Consider the following 17,428-nt stretch of genomic DNA (forward strand, 5'->3'; position numbering starts at 1 on the left):
GGGGGGGGGGGGGGGGAGAGAGAAAGAAAACACAGGTTGTTAGGTATGCCCTAAAAATGACAAGTATTAAATCTGTGTGGTAGACTCGCAGAGACGAGAGTCTTTACATCAGGCATAACACACAACAATGGCATGCTAATATGGTAAAAAATATCATGACCTGCTCTGGCTGGATGCTTGATTGGGTGATGGGAGCACACTCCTCAGCAATGATGAGATGCAGATGGGACCCTTAGGGCTGGCCAAGACAATTCAGTTACATTTCACCGGGTCTGGGACATGCGACAGAATGTCTGACGGCCGATTCCCTGCAGGCTACGATAGCCAGTCGAGGTCTCCACCCTCTCCACCAAAAGATTTCCTGTTGACTCCATGTAACTCAGAGGGACAGATTTGGGGTGGGGGGGGGGGAAAGAAAACACAGGTTGTTAGGTATGCCCAATGTCACCTGAATAAGTAGGAGCAGTATACATATTGCACCGAGTACAAGCAGGGACTCCGGCAACTAACTGTGACAGCATAACTAAAAGGAGAGAGCCAGAAGGTAACACAGGCATGAGGGAGCCCCGGGACATAAAGCAGCCAGCCACTACACCATCAACAAACTCGAGTGAGCAAGCGAGTGGGGACTGACAGCATCCATACATCCCAGTTTACCAAAACACTCTATGTCTGAGGACCCTCCAGATCTACTCCTTTACCTCATAAACACCATTAACAAAAGGCTTGACTGAACAGATATGTTTTCAGCCTAGACTTAAATGCTGAGACTGTGTCTGATTCCCAAACACTACTTGGAAGGCTGTTCCATAACTGTGGGGCTTTGTAAGAAAAGGCTCTGCCCCCTGATGTAGCCTTCACTATACGAGGTACCAGCAGATAGCCGGCACCTTTTGATCTAAGTAGGCGTGGCGGGTCATAGAGGAGCAGAAGTTCACTCAGGTACTGTGGTGCGAGACCATTTAGTGCTTTAAAGGTCAATAGTAGTATTTTATAATCAATACGAAATTTGTTTGGGAGCCAATGCAGTGTGGATAAGACAGGCGTGATGTGGTCATATGTTCTAGTTCTAGTAAGGACTCTTGCTGCTGCATTTTGAACTAACTGGAGCTTGTTTATGCACTTATTGGAACATCCAGACAGTAAGGCATTACAATAATCCAACCTGGAGGTAACGAAAGCATGGACTAATTTTTCTGCATCATGCAATGACATTAAATTTCTTATCTTTGCAATATTTCTGAGATGAAAGAAAGCTATCCGGGTGATGTTATCAATGTGAGTTTCGAATGAAAGACTGGGGTCAATAATCACTCTGAGGTCTTTTACTGCTGCACGTGAAGAAACAGAAAGGCCATCCAGAGTCACTGTGTAATCAGAAAACTTACTCCTAGCTGTATGTGGTCCTAGCACAAGTACTTCAGTCTTGTCAGAGTTAAGCAGAAGGAAATTAATAAGCATCCAGTGTCTAATGTCCTTAACACATTCCTCAATTCTATTAAGCTGGTGTCTCTTATCAGGTTTTGCAGAGACATACAACTGTGTGTCATCAGCATAACAGTGGAAACTAATACAATGTTTACGAATAATATCACCCAGAGGTAACATATATAGAGAAAAAAGCAGTGGACCCAAGACAGAACCTTGTGGAACACCAAACTTTACCTTGGTACGTCTAGAAATATCATCATTTTTATCAACATACTGATAACGATCAGTTAGATAAGACCTGAGCCAGGAGAGGGCCATTCCCTTAACTCCCACAACATTTTCTAGTCTATCCAGAAGAATGGAATGATCAATGGTATCAAATGCTGCACTAAGGTCAAGCAACACAAGTAGCGAGACACAGCCCTGATCAGACGCCAACAGTAGGTCGTTTACTACTTTAACCAGTGCTGTCTCTGTGCTATGATGAGGTCTAAATCCTGACTGATACATTTCATGGATGTTATTCCTATGTAAATATGAGCATAACTGCTGTGCCACAGCTTTTTCAAGGATCTTGGAGATAAAGGGGAGGTTTGATATTGGCCGATAATTGGACAGCTGACAGGGATCAAGGTCAGGTTTTTTAATCAGGGGTTTGATAACTGCTAGTTTAAAGGATTTGGGCACATAGCCAATCATAAGAGAATAATTTATTATTTTTAGAAGCGGTTCAATTACTCCAGGCATTATCTGTTTGAATAGATGTGTCGGTAAGGGATCTAGTACGCAAGTTGAGGCTTTTGATGTAGAGATTAATGAAAGTAATTCAGTTTCTTTTAGGGGAGTAAAACATTCTAACTGATGATCTGATACAGTTATATTGTTAACTACAAGGTCACTTTCATTGTCTAACCTTAAATTAGTAGTTTGAATTTTTTGTCGGATATTCTCAATTTTGTCATTAAAAAAATTCATGAAGTCGTTGCTACTACATACTGCAGGTGTGCATGTGTTGATAGTGGACTTATTCCTGGTTAATTTTGCTACAGTATTAAATAGGAATCTAGGATTATTTTTGTTATCTTCTATTAGGGAGGAGAAATATGTTGATCTCGCAGCACTAAGAGCTTTTCTATACTTCAGGAAGCTCTCCTTCCAAGCTAATTTGAACACTACCAATTTTGTTTGACGCCATTTACGTTCCAATTTTCGAGTGGTCTGTTTTAATGTGTGAGTGTCATCATTATTGCTAATTTTTTGTCTCTGACCATTTTCCTTTTTAGAGGAGGTACATTATCTAAAGTATGGCGGAATGTTGACTCTAAGCATTCAGTTGCCTGATCAAGTTCTGCAGGGGCTGACAGTGACCCAATCAAAGTTGACAGCTCTGGGAGATCATTTATAAAGCTCTGTGCAGTAGTTGACGTGAAAGTACGTTTAATACAGTAGCGTGGTGAGGTGCATATACAGTATTATTACTCAGACATATTTTGAATGAGATGAGACAATGATCTGAGATAACTTCAGACTGTGGAAGTATGACTATATTGTCTACGTTTAATCTGAATGTTAGTATTAGATCAAGGGTGTGACCACCATTATGGGTCGGTCCTATGACATTCTGCTTAATCCCGACTGAATCTAAGATGGACACAAACGCTGTTTTTAAAGGGTCTTCTGGGTTATCGAAGTGAATATTAAAATCTCCGACAACTAAAGCTTTGTCTAAGGAAATAACCAGATCTGAGATAAAATCTGCAAATTCAGAAAGAAACTCAGAATATGGCCCCGGGGGCCTGTAAATAATAAACAATGGAATTAACTGGGTAGACTTGTTTTTCGAGGCTACATACATTATATGAGTATGAAGAACTTCAAATGTATTAAATTTATAACCAGGTTTTTGTGTTACACCTAGATAATCGTTATAAATAACCGCGACGCCTCCTCCTCTGCCAGTTAGACGAGGCTGGTGTATATAACTGTATCTAGGAGGACTCGCTTCATTGAATGCTATATATTCATTTGGCTTAATCCATGTTTCTGTTAAACACAGTACATTAAACTCCTGATCAGTAATGAGTTCATTAACCATTAGCGCTTTAGATGTAAGAGATCTAATATTTAATAGCCCCACCTTTAGATCAAAGGTGCTGGCAGCAGCTGTACAGTCAGTATGATCTAATTTTATATTGATTAGGTTACTGGAACAAACTCTCTGAAAATTTCTATCTTTTTGTTGAGCTCGGGGAACAGACACAGTCTCGATGTAGTGGGCCCTGAGTGACGACTCTGCAGCTAGCAGACAGTCGGTTTAGCCTGTTCGTCTGCTCCCTAGCCTTGGCTCTGGATTGTCAGAAATTAACTAGGCCTGTTCTGAGACTGTGACCTATGCTGCAGGAAATGAGAGCAGCACCTTCCCGAGTGGGATGGATACCGTCCGGCCCTAACAGGCCAGCAGTGCCCTCAAAATTAGCCCAATTATCTATAAAGCCCACACTGTTTTCAGAGCACCACCTGGACAGCCAGCAGTTCAGCGACCATAACCTGCTGTAAGCTACAGTGGTGCTTGAAAGTTTGTGAACCCTTTCCGAATTTTCTATATTTCTGCATAAATATGATCTAAAACATCATCAGATTTTCACACAAGTCCTAAAAGTAGATAAAGAGAACCCAGTTAAACAAATGAGACAAAAATATTATACTTGGTCATTTATTTATTGAGGAAAATGATCCAATATTACACATCTGTTAGTGGCAAAAGTATGTGAACCTTTGCTTTCAGTATCCGGTGTGACCCCCTTGTGCAGCAATAACTGCAACTAAACGTTTGCGGTAACTGTTGATCAGTCCTGCACACTGGCTTGGAGGAATTTTAGCCCATTCCTCCATACAGAACAGCTTCAACTCTGGGATGTTGGTGGGTTTCCTCACATGAACTGCTTGCTTCAGGTCCTTCCACAACATTTCGATTGGATTAAGGTCAGGACTTTGACTTGGCCATTCCAAAACATTAACTTTATCCCTCTTTAACCATTCTTTGGTAAAACAACTTGTGTGCTTAGGGTTGCTGTCTTGCTGCATGATCCACCTTCTCTTGAGATTCACTTCATGGACAGATGTCATGACATTTTCCTTTAGAATTCGCTGGTATAATTCAGAATTCATTGTTCCATCAATGATGGCAAGCTGTCCTGGCCCAGATGCAGTAAAACAGGCCCAAACCATGATACTGCCACCACCATGTTTCACAGATGGGATAAGGTTCTGATGCTGGAATGCAGTGCTTTCCTTTCTCCAAACATAACGCTTCTCATTTAAACCAAAAAGTTCTATTTTGGTCTCATCCGTCCACAAAACATTTTTCCAATAGCCTTCTGGCTTGTCCACGTGATCTTTTGCAAACTGCAGATGAGCAGCAATGTTCTTTTTGGAGAGTAGTGGCTTTCCCCTTGCAACCCTGCCATGCACACCATTGTTGTTCAGTGTTCTCCTGATGGTGGACTCATGAACATTAACATTAGCCAATGTGAGAGAGGCCTTCAGTTGCTTAGAAGTTACCCTGGGGTCTTTTGTGACCTCGATGACTATTACACACCTTGCTCTTGGAGTGATCTTTGCTGGTCGACCACTCCTGGGGAGGGTAACAATGGTCTTGTATTTCCTCCATTTGTACACAATCTGTCTGACTGTGGATTGGTGGAGTCCAAACTCTTTAGAGATGGTTCTGTAACCTTTTCCAGCCTGATGTGCATCAACAACGCTTTTTCTGAGGTCCTCAGAAATCTCCTTTGTTCGTGCCATGATACACTTCCACAAACATGTGTTGTGAAGATCAGACTTTGATAGATCCCTGTTCTTTAAATAAAACAGGGTGCCCACTCACACCTGATTGTCATCCCATTGATTGAAAACACTTGACTCTAATTTCACCTTTAAATTTACTGCTAATCCTAGAGGTTCACATACTTTTGCCACTCACAGATATGTAATGTTGGATCATTTTCCTCAATAAATAAATGACCAAGTATAATATTTTTGTCTCATTTGTTTAACTGGGTTCTCTTTATCTACTTTTAGGACTTGTGTGAAAATCTGATGATGTTTTATGTCATCTTTATGCAGAAATATAGAAAATTCTAAAGGGTTCACAAACTTTCAAGCACCACTGTACATCGCCACGCCGCATTGGGATGGGGCCAGAGCATACTACAGCATCGGACATCGCCTTCGCTAATTTAAACACCTCTACAAAGTTACTCTTAGTAACCTCAGACTGACGAAGGCGTATATCATTAGCTCCTGCATGGATAACTATCTTTGAGAACCTGTGCTTGCCTAGGACCCTAGGATTACCTGCTATGTCTGGCACCCTGGCTCCCGGTATACACCTGACTAAAGCTGCTGGTGCCCCTAAAGGCTGAGCTAATTTCACGTGCCGTATGATAGAGTCCCCTTTATGATATTGGACCTCAAACTGAAACTCCTGGAGCTGTTCCAGCCACGTGGACATCTGGCCTACTGGTTCTCAAAAGAACAACAGTCAGCAATGAGATACATGTGTGTCCACAAAATGGACACGGACTGTTTGCTCTTGTTTGGCTGGTGCATCCTGGGGCATGACTGCCCTACATTAAGCAATACAGTGTCAGTATCTACTGTGGCTCTTGTGTTTCAGAGGCCATCAGAATTTTTGACATGTTTGACATGGGTGTTTGACATGGAGCACTCTGAAAGGGCATCAAAAGCCTCTTGCTGTCCTTGGCCCCAATGAAAAACATTCTCCTTTGGTGGTGAGTTGGCTGAAGGGTAAAGCTATTGCTCCAAAACCCCAGATAAACTTCCTGTAACGAGAAGCTAACCCCAGAAAGGCCTATGGTTGTCTTCCATTACATGAAACTAGCCAGGTTCTCTCCACTGCAACTGTCCTCAGTGGTGTAAATTCTATCCAGCCTCAGCTACTTATAACAGGACAATGCCATGAAGTGGATCATGTATCAATATACGGTATTATTCAGATATACCAGGCAAGCATCTTTAGAAATGCCCTGGAGAACTCAGTCTCTTAGCCCTTGGAATGTATCTGGTACACTGTACAATCTGAATAGCATGGAGTACAGAGCCAGCAGCGAAGGCAGGTTTTGATTTTGCTTCAGGTGCCAAGGTCATCTTGTTCTCTGGTTTACTGCTGTAATAGTTACTGGAACCACATATTTGGTTAGGGACTGGATCTTGTGACTGATTCTTAGGATATGTCTGTGAAGAGTCTGAGAAAAGAGAATGCAGATCACAACATTTAAAAAGAAATACATGAAGCCACAAACAAATGAACTAGTATGTTATTTCAACATATATAATAAGTGACTGTATTAAAACCCTTACAAAGAAAAAATACATTCTGAGATCAGTTGCTCTGGCACGCCCATTATGGGTGTATGGCCCAGGTCCCATCACTCCTGAAAGTTTAACAACTAAAACGAATGATACTGTATGTTATGTGATTTTGTGGTTAGCATGTGAGCTAACTCTAAGTAATGTGATCAGTAATCAGATATAAACTGAAGTGCTTTATATCTAAAGTGTACACGTTCATATCTACAATTTGCATATTAGATTGTGCTGTCTTACTTTTTAGACCAATGAAAAGAGCAGCCAACTGCATCGACTGCAATATATCAGAGTAGTTTTATCCTGCAGTAATTTGAGAGATTTATAAAAAAAAAGGTGAAATGTTCAATTTGATTTTATTTCAGTAGCATTTCTAACAATAGACATTGTTACAAAGCAGCTTTACAGATTTCCAAAAGTAGATATAGAGCCCTAATGAGCAAGCCAAAGGTGACAGTGTTAAGGAAGAACTCCCTGAGAAAACATGGAGAGGGGACAACCTTGAGAGGAACCAGACTCAAAAGGGAATCCATCTTCTGGGTGACAGTGGATAGTGCAATTCTGTGAGTCCCATCTTTTAATAAAAAAGAGACCATTTTCTTGTTGGGAAAGGATTTGTGATCTATACTGGAAATAAATTGTAAAAGCAAGATTAGCTAACCTTTAGGGAAGATAGCTATGGGGCTATGGCTTCTTTTCAGCCATATAGTGCACTACACAGTGTGCAAGCCATTATATTTTTTCCCTGTGTAGTGCAGCTATGTACAGTGGGGCAAAAAAGTATTTAGTCAGCCACCAATTGTGCAAGTTCTCCCACTTAAAAAGACGAGAGAGGCCTGTAATTTTCATCATAGGTACACTCCAACTATGAGAGACAGAATAGGGGGAAAGAATCCACGAAATCACATTGTAGGATTTTTAATGAATTAATTGGTAAATTCCTTGGTAAAATAAGTCACCTACAATCAAGCAAGATTTCTGGCTCTCACAGACCTGTAACTTCTTCTTTAAGAGGCTCCTCTGTCCTCCACTCATTACCTGTATTAATGGCACCTGTTTGAACTCGTTATCAGTATAAAAGACACCTGTCCACAACCTCAAACAGTCACACTCCAAACTCCACTATGGCCAAGCCCAAAGAGCTGTCAAAGGACACCAGAAACAAAATTGTAGACCTGCACCAGGCTGGGAAGACTGAATCTGCAATAGGTAAGCAGCTTGGTGTGAAGAAATCAACTGTGGGAGCAATTATTAGAAAATGGAAGCCATACAAGACCACTGATAATCTCCCTCGATCTGGGGCTCCACGCAGGATCTCACCCCATGGGGTCAAAATGATCACAAGAACGGTGAGCAAAAATCCCAGAACCACACGGGGGGACCTAGTGAATGACCTGCAGAGAGCTGGGACCAAAGTAACAAAGGCTACCATCAGTAACACACTACGCCGCCAGGGACTCAAATCCTGCAGTGCCAGACGTGTCCCCCTGCTTAAGCCAGTACATGTCCAGGCCCATCTGAAGTTTGCTAGAGAGCATTTGGATGATCCAGAAGAGGATTGGGAGAATGTCATATGGTCAGATGAAACCAAAATAGAACTTTATGGTAAAAACTCAACTTGTCGTGTTTGGAGGAGAAAGAATGCTGAGTTGCATCCAAAGAACACCATACCTACTGTGAAGCATGAGGGTGGAAACATCATGCTTTGGGGCTGTTTTTCTGCAAAGGGACCAGGACGACTGATCCGTGTAAAGGAAAGAATGAATGGGGCCATGTATCGTGAGATTTTGAGTGAAAACCTCCTTCCATCAGCAAGGGCATTGAAGATGAAACGTGGCTGGGTCTTTCAGCATGACAATGATCCCAAACACACCACCCGGGCAACGAAGGAGTGGCTTCATAAGAAGCATTTCAAGGTCCTGGAAGTGGCCTAGCCAGTCTCCAGATCTCAACCCCATAGAAAATCTTTGGAGGGAGTTGAAAGTCCGTGTTGCCCAGCGACAGCCCCAAAACATCACTGCTCAAGAGGAGATCTGCATGGAGGAATGGGCCAAAATACCAGCAACAGTGTGTGAAAACCTTGTGAAGACTTACAGAAAACGTTTGACCTCTGTCATTGCCAACAAAGGGTATATAACAAAGTATTGAGATGAACTTTTGTTATTGACCAAATACTTATTTTCCACCATAATTTGCAAATAAATTCTTTAAAAATCAGACAATGTGATTTTCTGGATTTTTTTTTCTCATTTTGTCTCTCATAGTTGAGGTATACCTATGATGAAAATTACAGGCCTCTCTCATCTTTTTAAGTGGGAGAACTTGCACAATTGGTGACTGACTAAATACTTTTTTGCCCCACTGTATATATGAAGCAGGGAGACATTTGAGATTCATCCTACTTGCTGGTCTGATGATCACCATATTGTCATAAAAGAAAGATGGTGTCACCAAGCCCTTACCCCACTTGCTATAGAGAAACATGCTTGTGTAGTAGCTGTATTTGTTTCTACCAGATTTAGTGAAGTCAATGTGTCAAAATCAATATTTGATGTGAAAATTATTGAAATGTAAGACGTGCCTGGTACAAATTGATCACACAGGGGAAGCTTTTGTCTTGTCATCCCTTCTGCTATTTCAGTCTAAGCAAAGCAAAGTTATGCCTGTGCCAAAGGCAAATTAGAACCCTATCACTGGCTTTAATGTTAATACATCCACCATGTTGCACCCTGCTCTTAACAAACCCATTCTCTACAGTTGATGCTTGCTAACAATCACAATGGGTTTTGGAGAAGAGACTACTGTTGAGTTTACTTTGAGGTAGGCTTTGCCAAAGAGCCCATTAAGAGTGCTCATGAACATCATTTTTCTGCCTTTGCCACTTGGTGGTGGAGGCATTATGTTTTCAGGTTGTCCATCTCTCTGAGGTTCTCATGAGCATGATACCTTAAGAATGAGGAGTTGGACGTTTATAGAATTATCACTGTAACCAGCATTCATTGTAATGAACTGCTTAGATTTTGGAAGTGATAGAAACAATGTCAAGGTCAAAGCAAGGTCCTATTTCAAAGATATTATAAGGGTATTTCAAGCAATGTTGGCATCACTGTCAATGCTTTGGTGTTCTACTTTGTTTTTTTTTTCTTCAAATCTTTGAGAATGACGGAAAAGAAAGATAGATCTATGTGGCCTGGCTTAATGAGGCTCATCATTTGCACCCAAATGTAGCTATGCTAAGATCAGAAAGAGATACGATAGTTCAAATTTTGTTGGTAGTGTTTTTATTGTGATTTGATCTTTATATATTGTTCTCTGTGAGATCAAATTGTTATGTTTTAAAACAATTCCAAGAATTTATCTGTTTATCTTTATTAGTATTATACGAGAAAACTAGTATAAAATTAAAGTGTTCACTCTGATGCTGCAGTTGTCTTGCGCTTGAACTTGCACTTTTCTAAGCTGAGTGTGGTTCATAATTATGTTGGGTTGACAGAGCCGACATTCTTCTTCTTCTTTTTGCTTCTAATTTCTTCCTTTTTCATGGGTGAAAATTTTTACAAAGAGCCACAGAATTCCTCAGGATTGTAGATCCTATCGAAATTACATTTGCCACATAGCAACCTTCCAGATCACCCCCCTCAAACTCTGCCCCACCATTGAAATACAGTGAAAATATTTTGTTGATAATGCTTTCACAGGATTTAAGCCATTCTTCATTCAGTTGTACTGAAGACAATTAAAACTGTATTGTTCCACCTCTTGAAACTCTAGCATCCACCTGGTCTGTAATAGCAACCAAATGACACCCTAGAAACCAGATAAGTTTCCTTAGCAACTGACTCACTACAACTTTGCAACCAATTGGGATCCTATTGAAACCTTCTAGAAACACCATAGCAATCACATCTGACCCCATAACAGCCACCTAGCAACACCCTAGAAACCAGATGAGTTTCCTTAGCAACTGACTAGCTATCAATAAATCACTCAATCAATTTATTTGTATAGAGGACTTTCATGTGATGTCATCACAACTGCAGGTTTGTTTATGCGGCCATATTGCTGGGCAAGTTTTGTGTTTGCCAGCAACCGGCACAACTGTACATGAGCGATTGTAAGCCCAATTCAGTAAACAGCTACAGATAAACTTGTAGAAGTTACATTTAAAAGAACAACTACAGAGACCTGTAGTGCTTTTGGATGCAATAACAGATGTGGAGGTACGCCTGATTTAACTTTTCACCGTTTCCTGGCGCACTCAGAAAGACGAGAAAAATGGCGAGCTGCAGTTAAACAGGAAGAAAAACATTCCCGTGTGTATGTGGAGAACATTTTATATAGTCTCATTTGCACTAGCTGTACATAGCTGCATTCATCTATACATATTGCTTATCTGCACATACTGTATTTATTTGTATTATACTGCATTTCTGCTATTTGCACTTCTGATTAGATGCTAACTGCATTTCGTTACCCTGTATTTATACTGAGTAATGACAATAAAGTTGAATCTAATCTAATCTAATCTAATCTAATTTTATATCAGGTTAGTGTGAAAGCTCTGTGCAGCATTAAAATGTATATCTGGATGTAGGCTTGGGACACGATATATTTTATTAGACCTAAAGTTTGACTTGACTAGCAGTGCGTTTGTTATGTAATGATAATGTAGATGAGGCTAAACACCATAAAATATGCTAGACCTATGCCCTGGTTTGTGTATTACTATTAGAAGTCCATGTTTGAGCTTACCTTTGTCATAATATGTTATTCTTTATCAGGAATTTCCCATAACATTCTGGCATAAAACTTGCCTCAAAATATTGTTAAGCATCTGTACTCTTGTATGCCTTTAGCATTTGCAGTGTATTTAGAAGTCCCAAATACTAAACAGCTCAGGATGTCGTAGTATCCCAAATCTGGGAGAGGGTTTGTTGTACACTTTTCAAATGGAATAAATACATTTGTGGGTAAATTATATGGGTCTGTGATGCCTGTATGTTTCAGCTTTTTAATGTAACACTATCAGCTGGTATAAAAAAAATTTATCATTTCAGAGAGATTTTACTGAGTGCAGTCCTCTCGATTTTCTTCATTACCTGTCACAGCTATGGTTCTTTGTTTGCCCGGCAATATGTTGGACGCTGCATGTTAAACAAAAATCCGTGACATCAATGAAAGTCCTCTATAGCGCTTTTAACAACAGAGATTGTGGCAAAACAGCTTGACAGAAAAATAAATATTTTAAACATATGAACTAATAATTTTATCCCTAATAAATTCATTTATCCTTAATGAGGTGACAGTGTTTTTTCCATCACCACTCTCACTGTCACCCTGAGATGACATGAGGAAGAAACCTTGAGAGAAACCAGACTCAAAAGGGAACCCATCCTCATTTGGGTGATAACAGATAGCATGAGTATTAATAACTTGCTGCTATAAGTGTGTCCTATATAGTCACAAAGTACAACTGTGAAACCAGGAAATTCAATATAGTTTTAATCCATACATCCCAGTTTACCAAAACACTGTCTGCCTGAGAACCCTCAAGATCTATTCCTTTACCTAATAAAAAGCCATTAACAAAAGGCTTGATTAAACAGATATGTTTTCAGCCTAGACTTAAACACTAAGACTGTATCTGAGTCCCAAACACTACTTGGAAGGCAGTTCCATAATTGTATGGGGCTTTGTTAGAAAAGACTCTGCCCCCTGATGTTGCCTTCACTATTTGAGGTACCAACAAATAGCCTGCACTTTTTGATCCAAGTAGGCTTGGTGGGTCATAAAAGACCAGAAGTTCACTCAGGTATTGTGGCGCAAGACCATTCAGTGCTTTATAGTTCAATAGTAGTATTTTATAATCAATTTGAAATTTGACTGGGAGCCAATGCAGTGTAGATAAGATAGGGGTTATGTAACTGTGTCCTATATGGTCAAAAGTACAACTGTGTAACCAGAAAATTCATTATAGTTTTAACATGAAGTCTATTTCGTTGATGTTATCAGCTGTTCATTGATGGAGATTTGAGTGTAAAACTGTTCATGACAACTGCAGTCCTAAAGTTATCATGACAATTGTAGGCCTAAGCTATAGACCTCTTGCAGTCATGTGACCGAATCCCGGCTGGAATGTAAACAGCCGCCATCTTGTCGGTCAACAACACAGCTGAATATTGTTGCACTCGTATACAAAATGGATCAATTTCAACCGACGGACTACACAGCTCATTTTTCTAATGAACAGATAACTAGATATATGTCTAAAATAAACGACCTACAGATTAGTGACCCTTATCAATTACCGGACGTAGTTTTCACGACCGTGCCAGTGGATATTGAACTGCCAGAGGTGGAATACCCAGATGTGTATAATTACCTCATTAACTTTCCCTCGCTGTTCAGTGGTGAAGCACTGCGTGCTTATAAATCTCTGGACAGTTATCTTTACAGAAATTCAGGATTTGTCAGCCCCCCTCAGATGTGGCATCTTGTAAACAAGAAAATAACAATCCTCATTGGACGAGTAAGTCACTTAAGTATTGAGTACTAGTACTGATACCACATGGATATACTGGAATAAATACATGGCGAACCTGAGATGAAATGGTCACTGCACAGGCGCCAGTGATCGTTCTTTCCAGTCGGTACCCATGCCTACTTGTTGTTGTTTGGATTGGCCTGGCTGATAGCAGCAATCCATTTTGCATGCCTGTCAGGGTCCCGTGGCAGCCTATGAAACTTTCTTCCTGATTTCTGACCTCTCCTGTTGTGGCATTTATATGCCATACAACTCTCCAGCATTGTGGCACAGTAATATTTGCAGATTTGGGCGAAAAACAACGAAAGTCAGTGTCGGTAAATTGCGATGGCGGAAATATGGCGTTTGACCGACAAGATGGCGTCTGTTTACAATCTGGATCGGCTGTGACGTCACATGCAAGTGGACTATTGTAGCAAAACTGTAAGCCTCCAGAGCCATCTTCAAAGTGTATATTTAGACTGTCCGTGTGGGGCCATCCTCTACAGGAGTGAAGTGATGAGAACCTCAGCCAGAAGTAGGGCATCAGGATGGATCAGGGGCTATACATATGGGGCAATCCTTGCAGGAGCTACAACCTTTCAACCAACTAGGATTATACTGACACCTTCTAGAAACACAATTACAACCACCTGGCACCCCATAACAGCCACCTAGCAACAATCAAAAACCATCTGAGATTCCTTAACAACTGACTAGCTACCACCTATAGGTACACTCTAGCAATATACTGAGTTAGCCTAGTAACCACATAGCTATACCCTAGTAACCAACTGGGTTAGCATAGCAACTGCCTAGCAACACCTTAGTAACCACATGGAATATGTTATCTAGTTGTTCAGTCTCCTTGCATGTGTTTAGTCTCACAAACTGTTCTTACTGACTGAACCGTGAAAGGAAATTGTGTCATGCATCAGAAGCTTATCAGTGTATATTCAGGAATGCCCCTCCTCCCCTGTCTAACATATGTGTTTCCTCACTGGTGAACAAAACAGAATGTGTACATCCCTTGTCCTTAGACTCCTAACAATTCTAATAATTTCTGGATAGTTTCTTCTTACATGTGATTGGATGCCAACAATATACAATGCTTGTACCCCTGTTCATAATACTGATATTAAAAACAATAGTTAAACAGTAATTTCTCTTGATGTTGTCATTTAATCAACCAGATGATCAAGCGTTGGTATCTTCTGACTGCGACAGTACCTATGAAACAAATCACAGCGACAGCAGTGATTTTGCACAGAATGAGGAGGACGGAGCAGCTCGAAGACCACCCTACAACATGCAGGCCTTTTACAGAACATTGCAAGCAGAGACCCTTCTCTTACATCACTTACTACCATCAGAGGTATCTATCTATCTATCTATCTATCTATCTATCTATCTATCTATCTATCTATCTATCTATCTATCTATCTATCTATCTATCATATATGATTTTCAGTACATCAATGCATTTGTGATAATATTCATATCCTTGTTGATATTCTTACAAAACATTTTTAGAGAATGCAAAATGTAGTGTTTTTAGATATATTCTGTTCATATGTGCAATTTGTGCTAATGAATACATTTTGACACATTTCTTAGCCCAAAGATAAATAATTGTTGTTCACTTACAGCCTATGACTGTCAGAAGACTATTGAATGAATAACCTAATAAAAGCTGTCTTCCCTTTTAAGAACAAACCTATTCAAGCCCCTGAACCACTGGTGATGGAGGGCCTGGAGCCTGTAATGAGTCAGATCAACAATTGGAACTTCCCAATATTCAGCCTGGTGGAGAAAACGAATGGGAAGTGTGGTTGCATCCTAAGCCAGGTGAGGGACTGGAATAGTAGAGGTATGCTGCCATGCAAGGGAGAAATGCACATAATGCAGAAGACACTGTTCATCCTACAAAGTGTAAATCATTGTTAATACAAGTGTTGCCAGGCAAAACAAACCTCGCCCAGTAGCACTTATGATGAATAAGAAGGAAGATATCGCAAAAAAACAATTTTGACCTTTTTGGTGACCTTGACCTTGATTTTGACCTTGTATGTGAACGTACTTGGCCAATAAACATGGTTATGATTCTGATTCTTTGCTGCTTTCAGCCAATCAGAACACACAGTACTGCACGATTGTTACACTCTTCCATTCTTACAGCATGATGACATAGTGGCTACCGCCGCTATATGAAGCAGTAGCCACAAAAATCTTACTGGATGACCCCCAAAATGTTGGAGGTTCTATTTGAGACCAATGCCCATCTATCCTGAAAGTTTCATGAAGATTGGTCCAGCCATTTTCCCGGAACACCATTAACAAAAAAACAAACATATATAAAGGAAAATATCTGCAAGGAAAATCTGAATAACTACAATAAAAGTAACAGGTTTTGCGTTTTGCAAAAATTGGGCATCATATTTAGGACTGTATGTACCTCACTGCCCACTTTATTAGGAATGCCCATCCACCTGCTGTTTTATATTATCCCTTGACAGCAGCACAATGCATAAAATCATGCAGATACAAATCGAGAGCTTCAGTTAATGTTCACTTCAAACATCAGAATGGGAAAAAATTGTGATCTCTGTGACTTTCACTGTGGCATGGGTATTGGTGCCAGATGGGCTGGTTTGAGTATTTCAGAAACTGCTGATCTCCTGGGGTTTTCACATACAACAGTCTAGAGTTTACACAGAATGGTGCAGCGAAAAAACAAAACAAATTAAAAAAAACCTCGAGTGAGCAACAGTTCCATGGGTGGAAACAAATTCCTTGTTTATAAGAGAGGTCAGAGGAAAATGGCCAAACTGTTTGAGCTGCCAGGAAGTAAGTGTGTGTGTGTGTGTGTGTGTGTGTGTGTGTGTGTGTGTGTGTGTGTACATACATTATCTATCTATCTATCTATCTATCTATCTATCTATCTATCTATCTATCTATCTATCTATCTATCTATCTATCTATCTAATATATACATCTCATCTCATTATCTCTAGCCGCTTTATCCTGTTCTACAGGGTTGCAGGCAAGCTGGAGCCTATCCCAGCTGACTATGGGCGAAAGGTACACCCTGGACAAGTCGCCAGGTCATCACAGGGCTGACACAGACACAGACAACCATTCACACTCACATTCACACCTATGGGCAATTTAGAGTCACCAGTTAACCTAACCTGCATGTCTTTGGACTGTGGGGGAAACCAGAGCACCCGGAGGAAACCCATGCGGACACGGGGAGAACATGCAAACTCCGCACATATATTTTCTTAAGCAGAGCAGCCCAGACTTCCTTCTCCCCAGTCACCTCCACCAGCTCTTCCAGGGGAATACCGAGGCGTTCCTAGGCCAGCTGAGAGATGTAATCTTTCCAGCATGTCCTGGGTCTGCCCCAAGGTCTCCTCCCGGTGGGGCATGCTCAGAGAACCTCCCTTGGGAGGCATCCAGGGGCATCCTAACAAGGTAACCACCTCAACTGACTCCTTTCAATGGGGAGGAGCAGCGGTTCTCTGGTCTCTTGGTCTCTGACCAAGCATCTCACCCTGTCTCTAAGGGAGAGCCCAGCCACCCCGTGGAGAAAACTCATTTCTACCACTTGTATCCGCGATCTCATTCTTTCGGTCACTACCCATAGCTCGTGACCATAGGTGAGAGTGGGAACGTAGATGGACCAGTAAATTGAGAGCTTTGCCTTTTGACTCAGCTCTCTCTTTGCCACAACAGACTGGTTTAGTGTCCACATCACTGCTGACGCTGACCCGATCCATCTGTCCAACTCCCACTCCCCCTTACCCTCACTTGTGAACAAAACCCTGAGATACTTAAACTCCTCTACTTTAGGTAGCAACTCCCTCCTGAGCGCCATGGCCACAGACTTGGAGGTGCTGATCCTCATCCCAGCCGCTTCACACTCAGCTGCAAACCATCCCAGCACATGCTGTAAGTCACAGATTGATGAAGCCAACAGAACTACATCATCCGCAAAAAGCAGAGACGTGATCCTGTTGCCACCAAAGCGGACACCCTCTGCCCCTTGGCTGTGCCTAGAAATTCTGTCCATAAAAGTTATGA

At 41.0% G+C, this 17,428-nt stretch overlaps 1 protein-coding gene across 3 annotated transcripts in view; it reads left to right on the forward strand.

The window, feature by feature from the left end:
• pde3a (phosphodiesterase 3A, cGMP-inhibited) overlaps positions 1 to 17,428 on the forward strand; it is a 226,517-nt gene that overhangs the window by 153,181 nt on the left and 55,908 nt on the right. For all 3 annotated transcript variants that reach the window (XM_060903854.1, XM_060903855.1, XM_060903856.1), the window contains exons 7-8: positions 14,536 to 14,717; positions 15,053 to 15,190. In XM_060903854.1, coding sequence (XP_060759837.1) covers positions 14,536 to 14,717; positions 15,053 to 15,190 — 320 coding nt within the window. The remainder of the gene's footprint in view (positions 1 to 14,535; positions 14,718 to 15,052; positions 15,191 to 17,428) is intronic.

Source organism: Neoarius graeffei, chromosome 21, assembly GCF_027579695.1.
Source record: "Neoarius graeffei isolate fNeoGra1 chromosome 21, fNeoGra1.pri, whole genome shotgun sequence".
Taxonomy (NCBI): domain Eukaryota; kingdom Metazoa; phylum Chordata; class Actinopteri; order Siluriformes; family Ariidae; genus Neoarius; species Neoarius graeffei.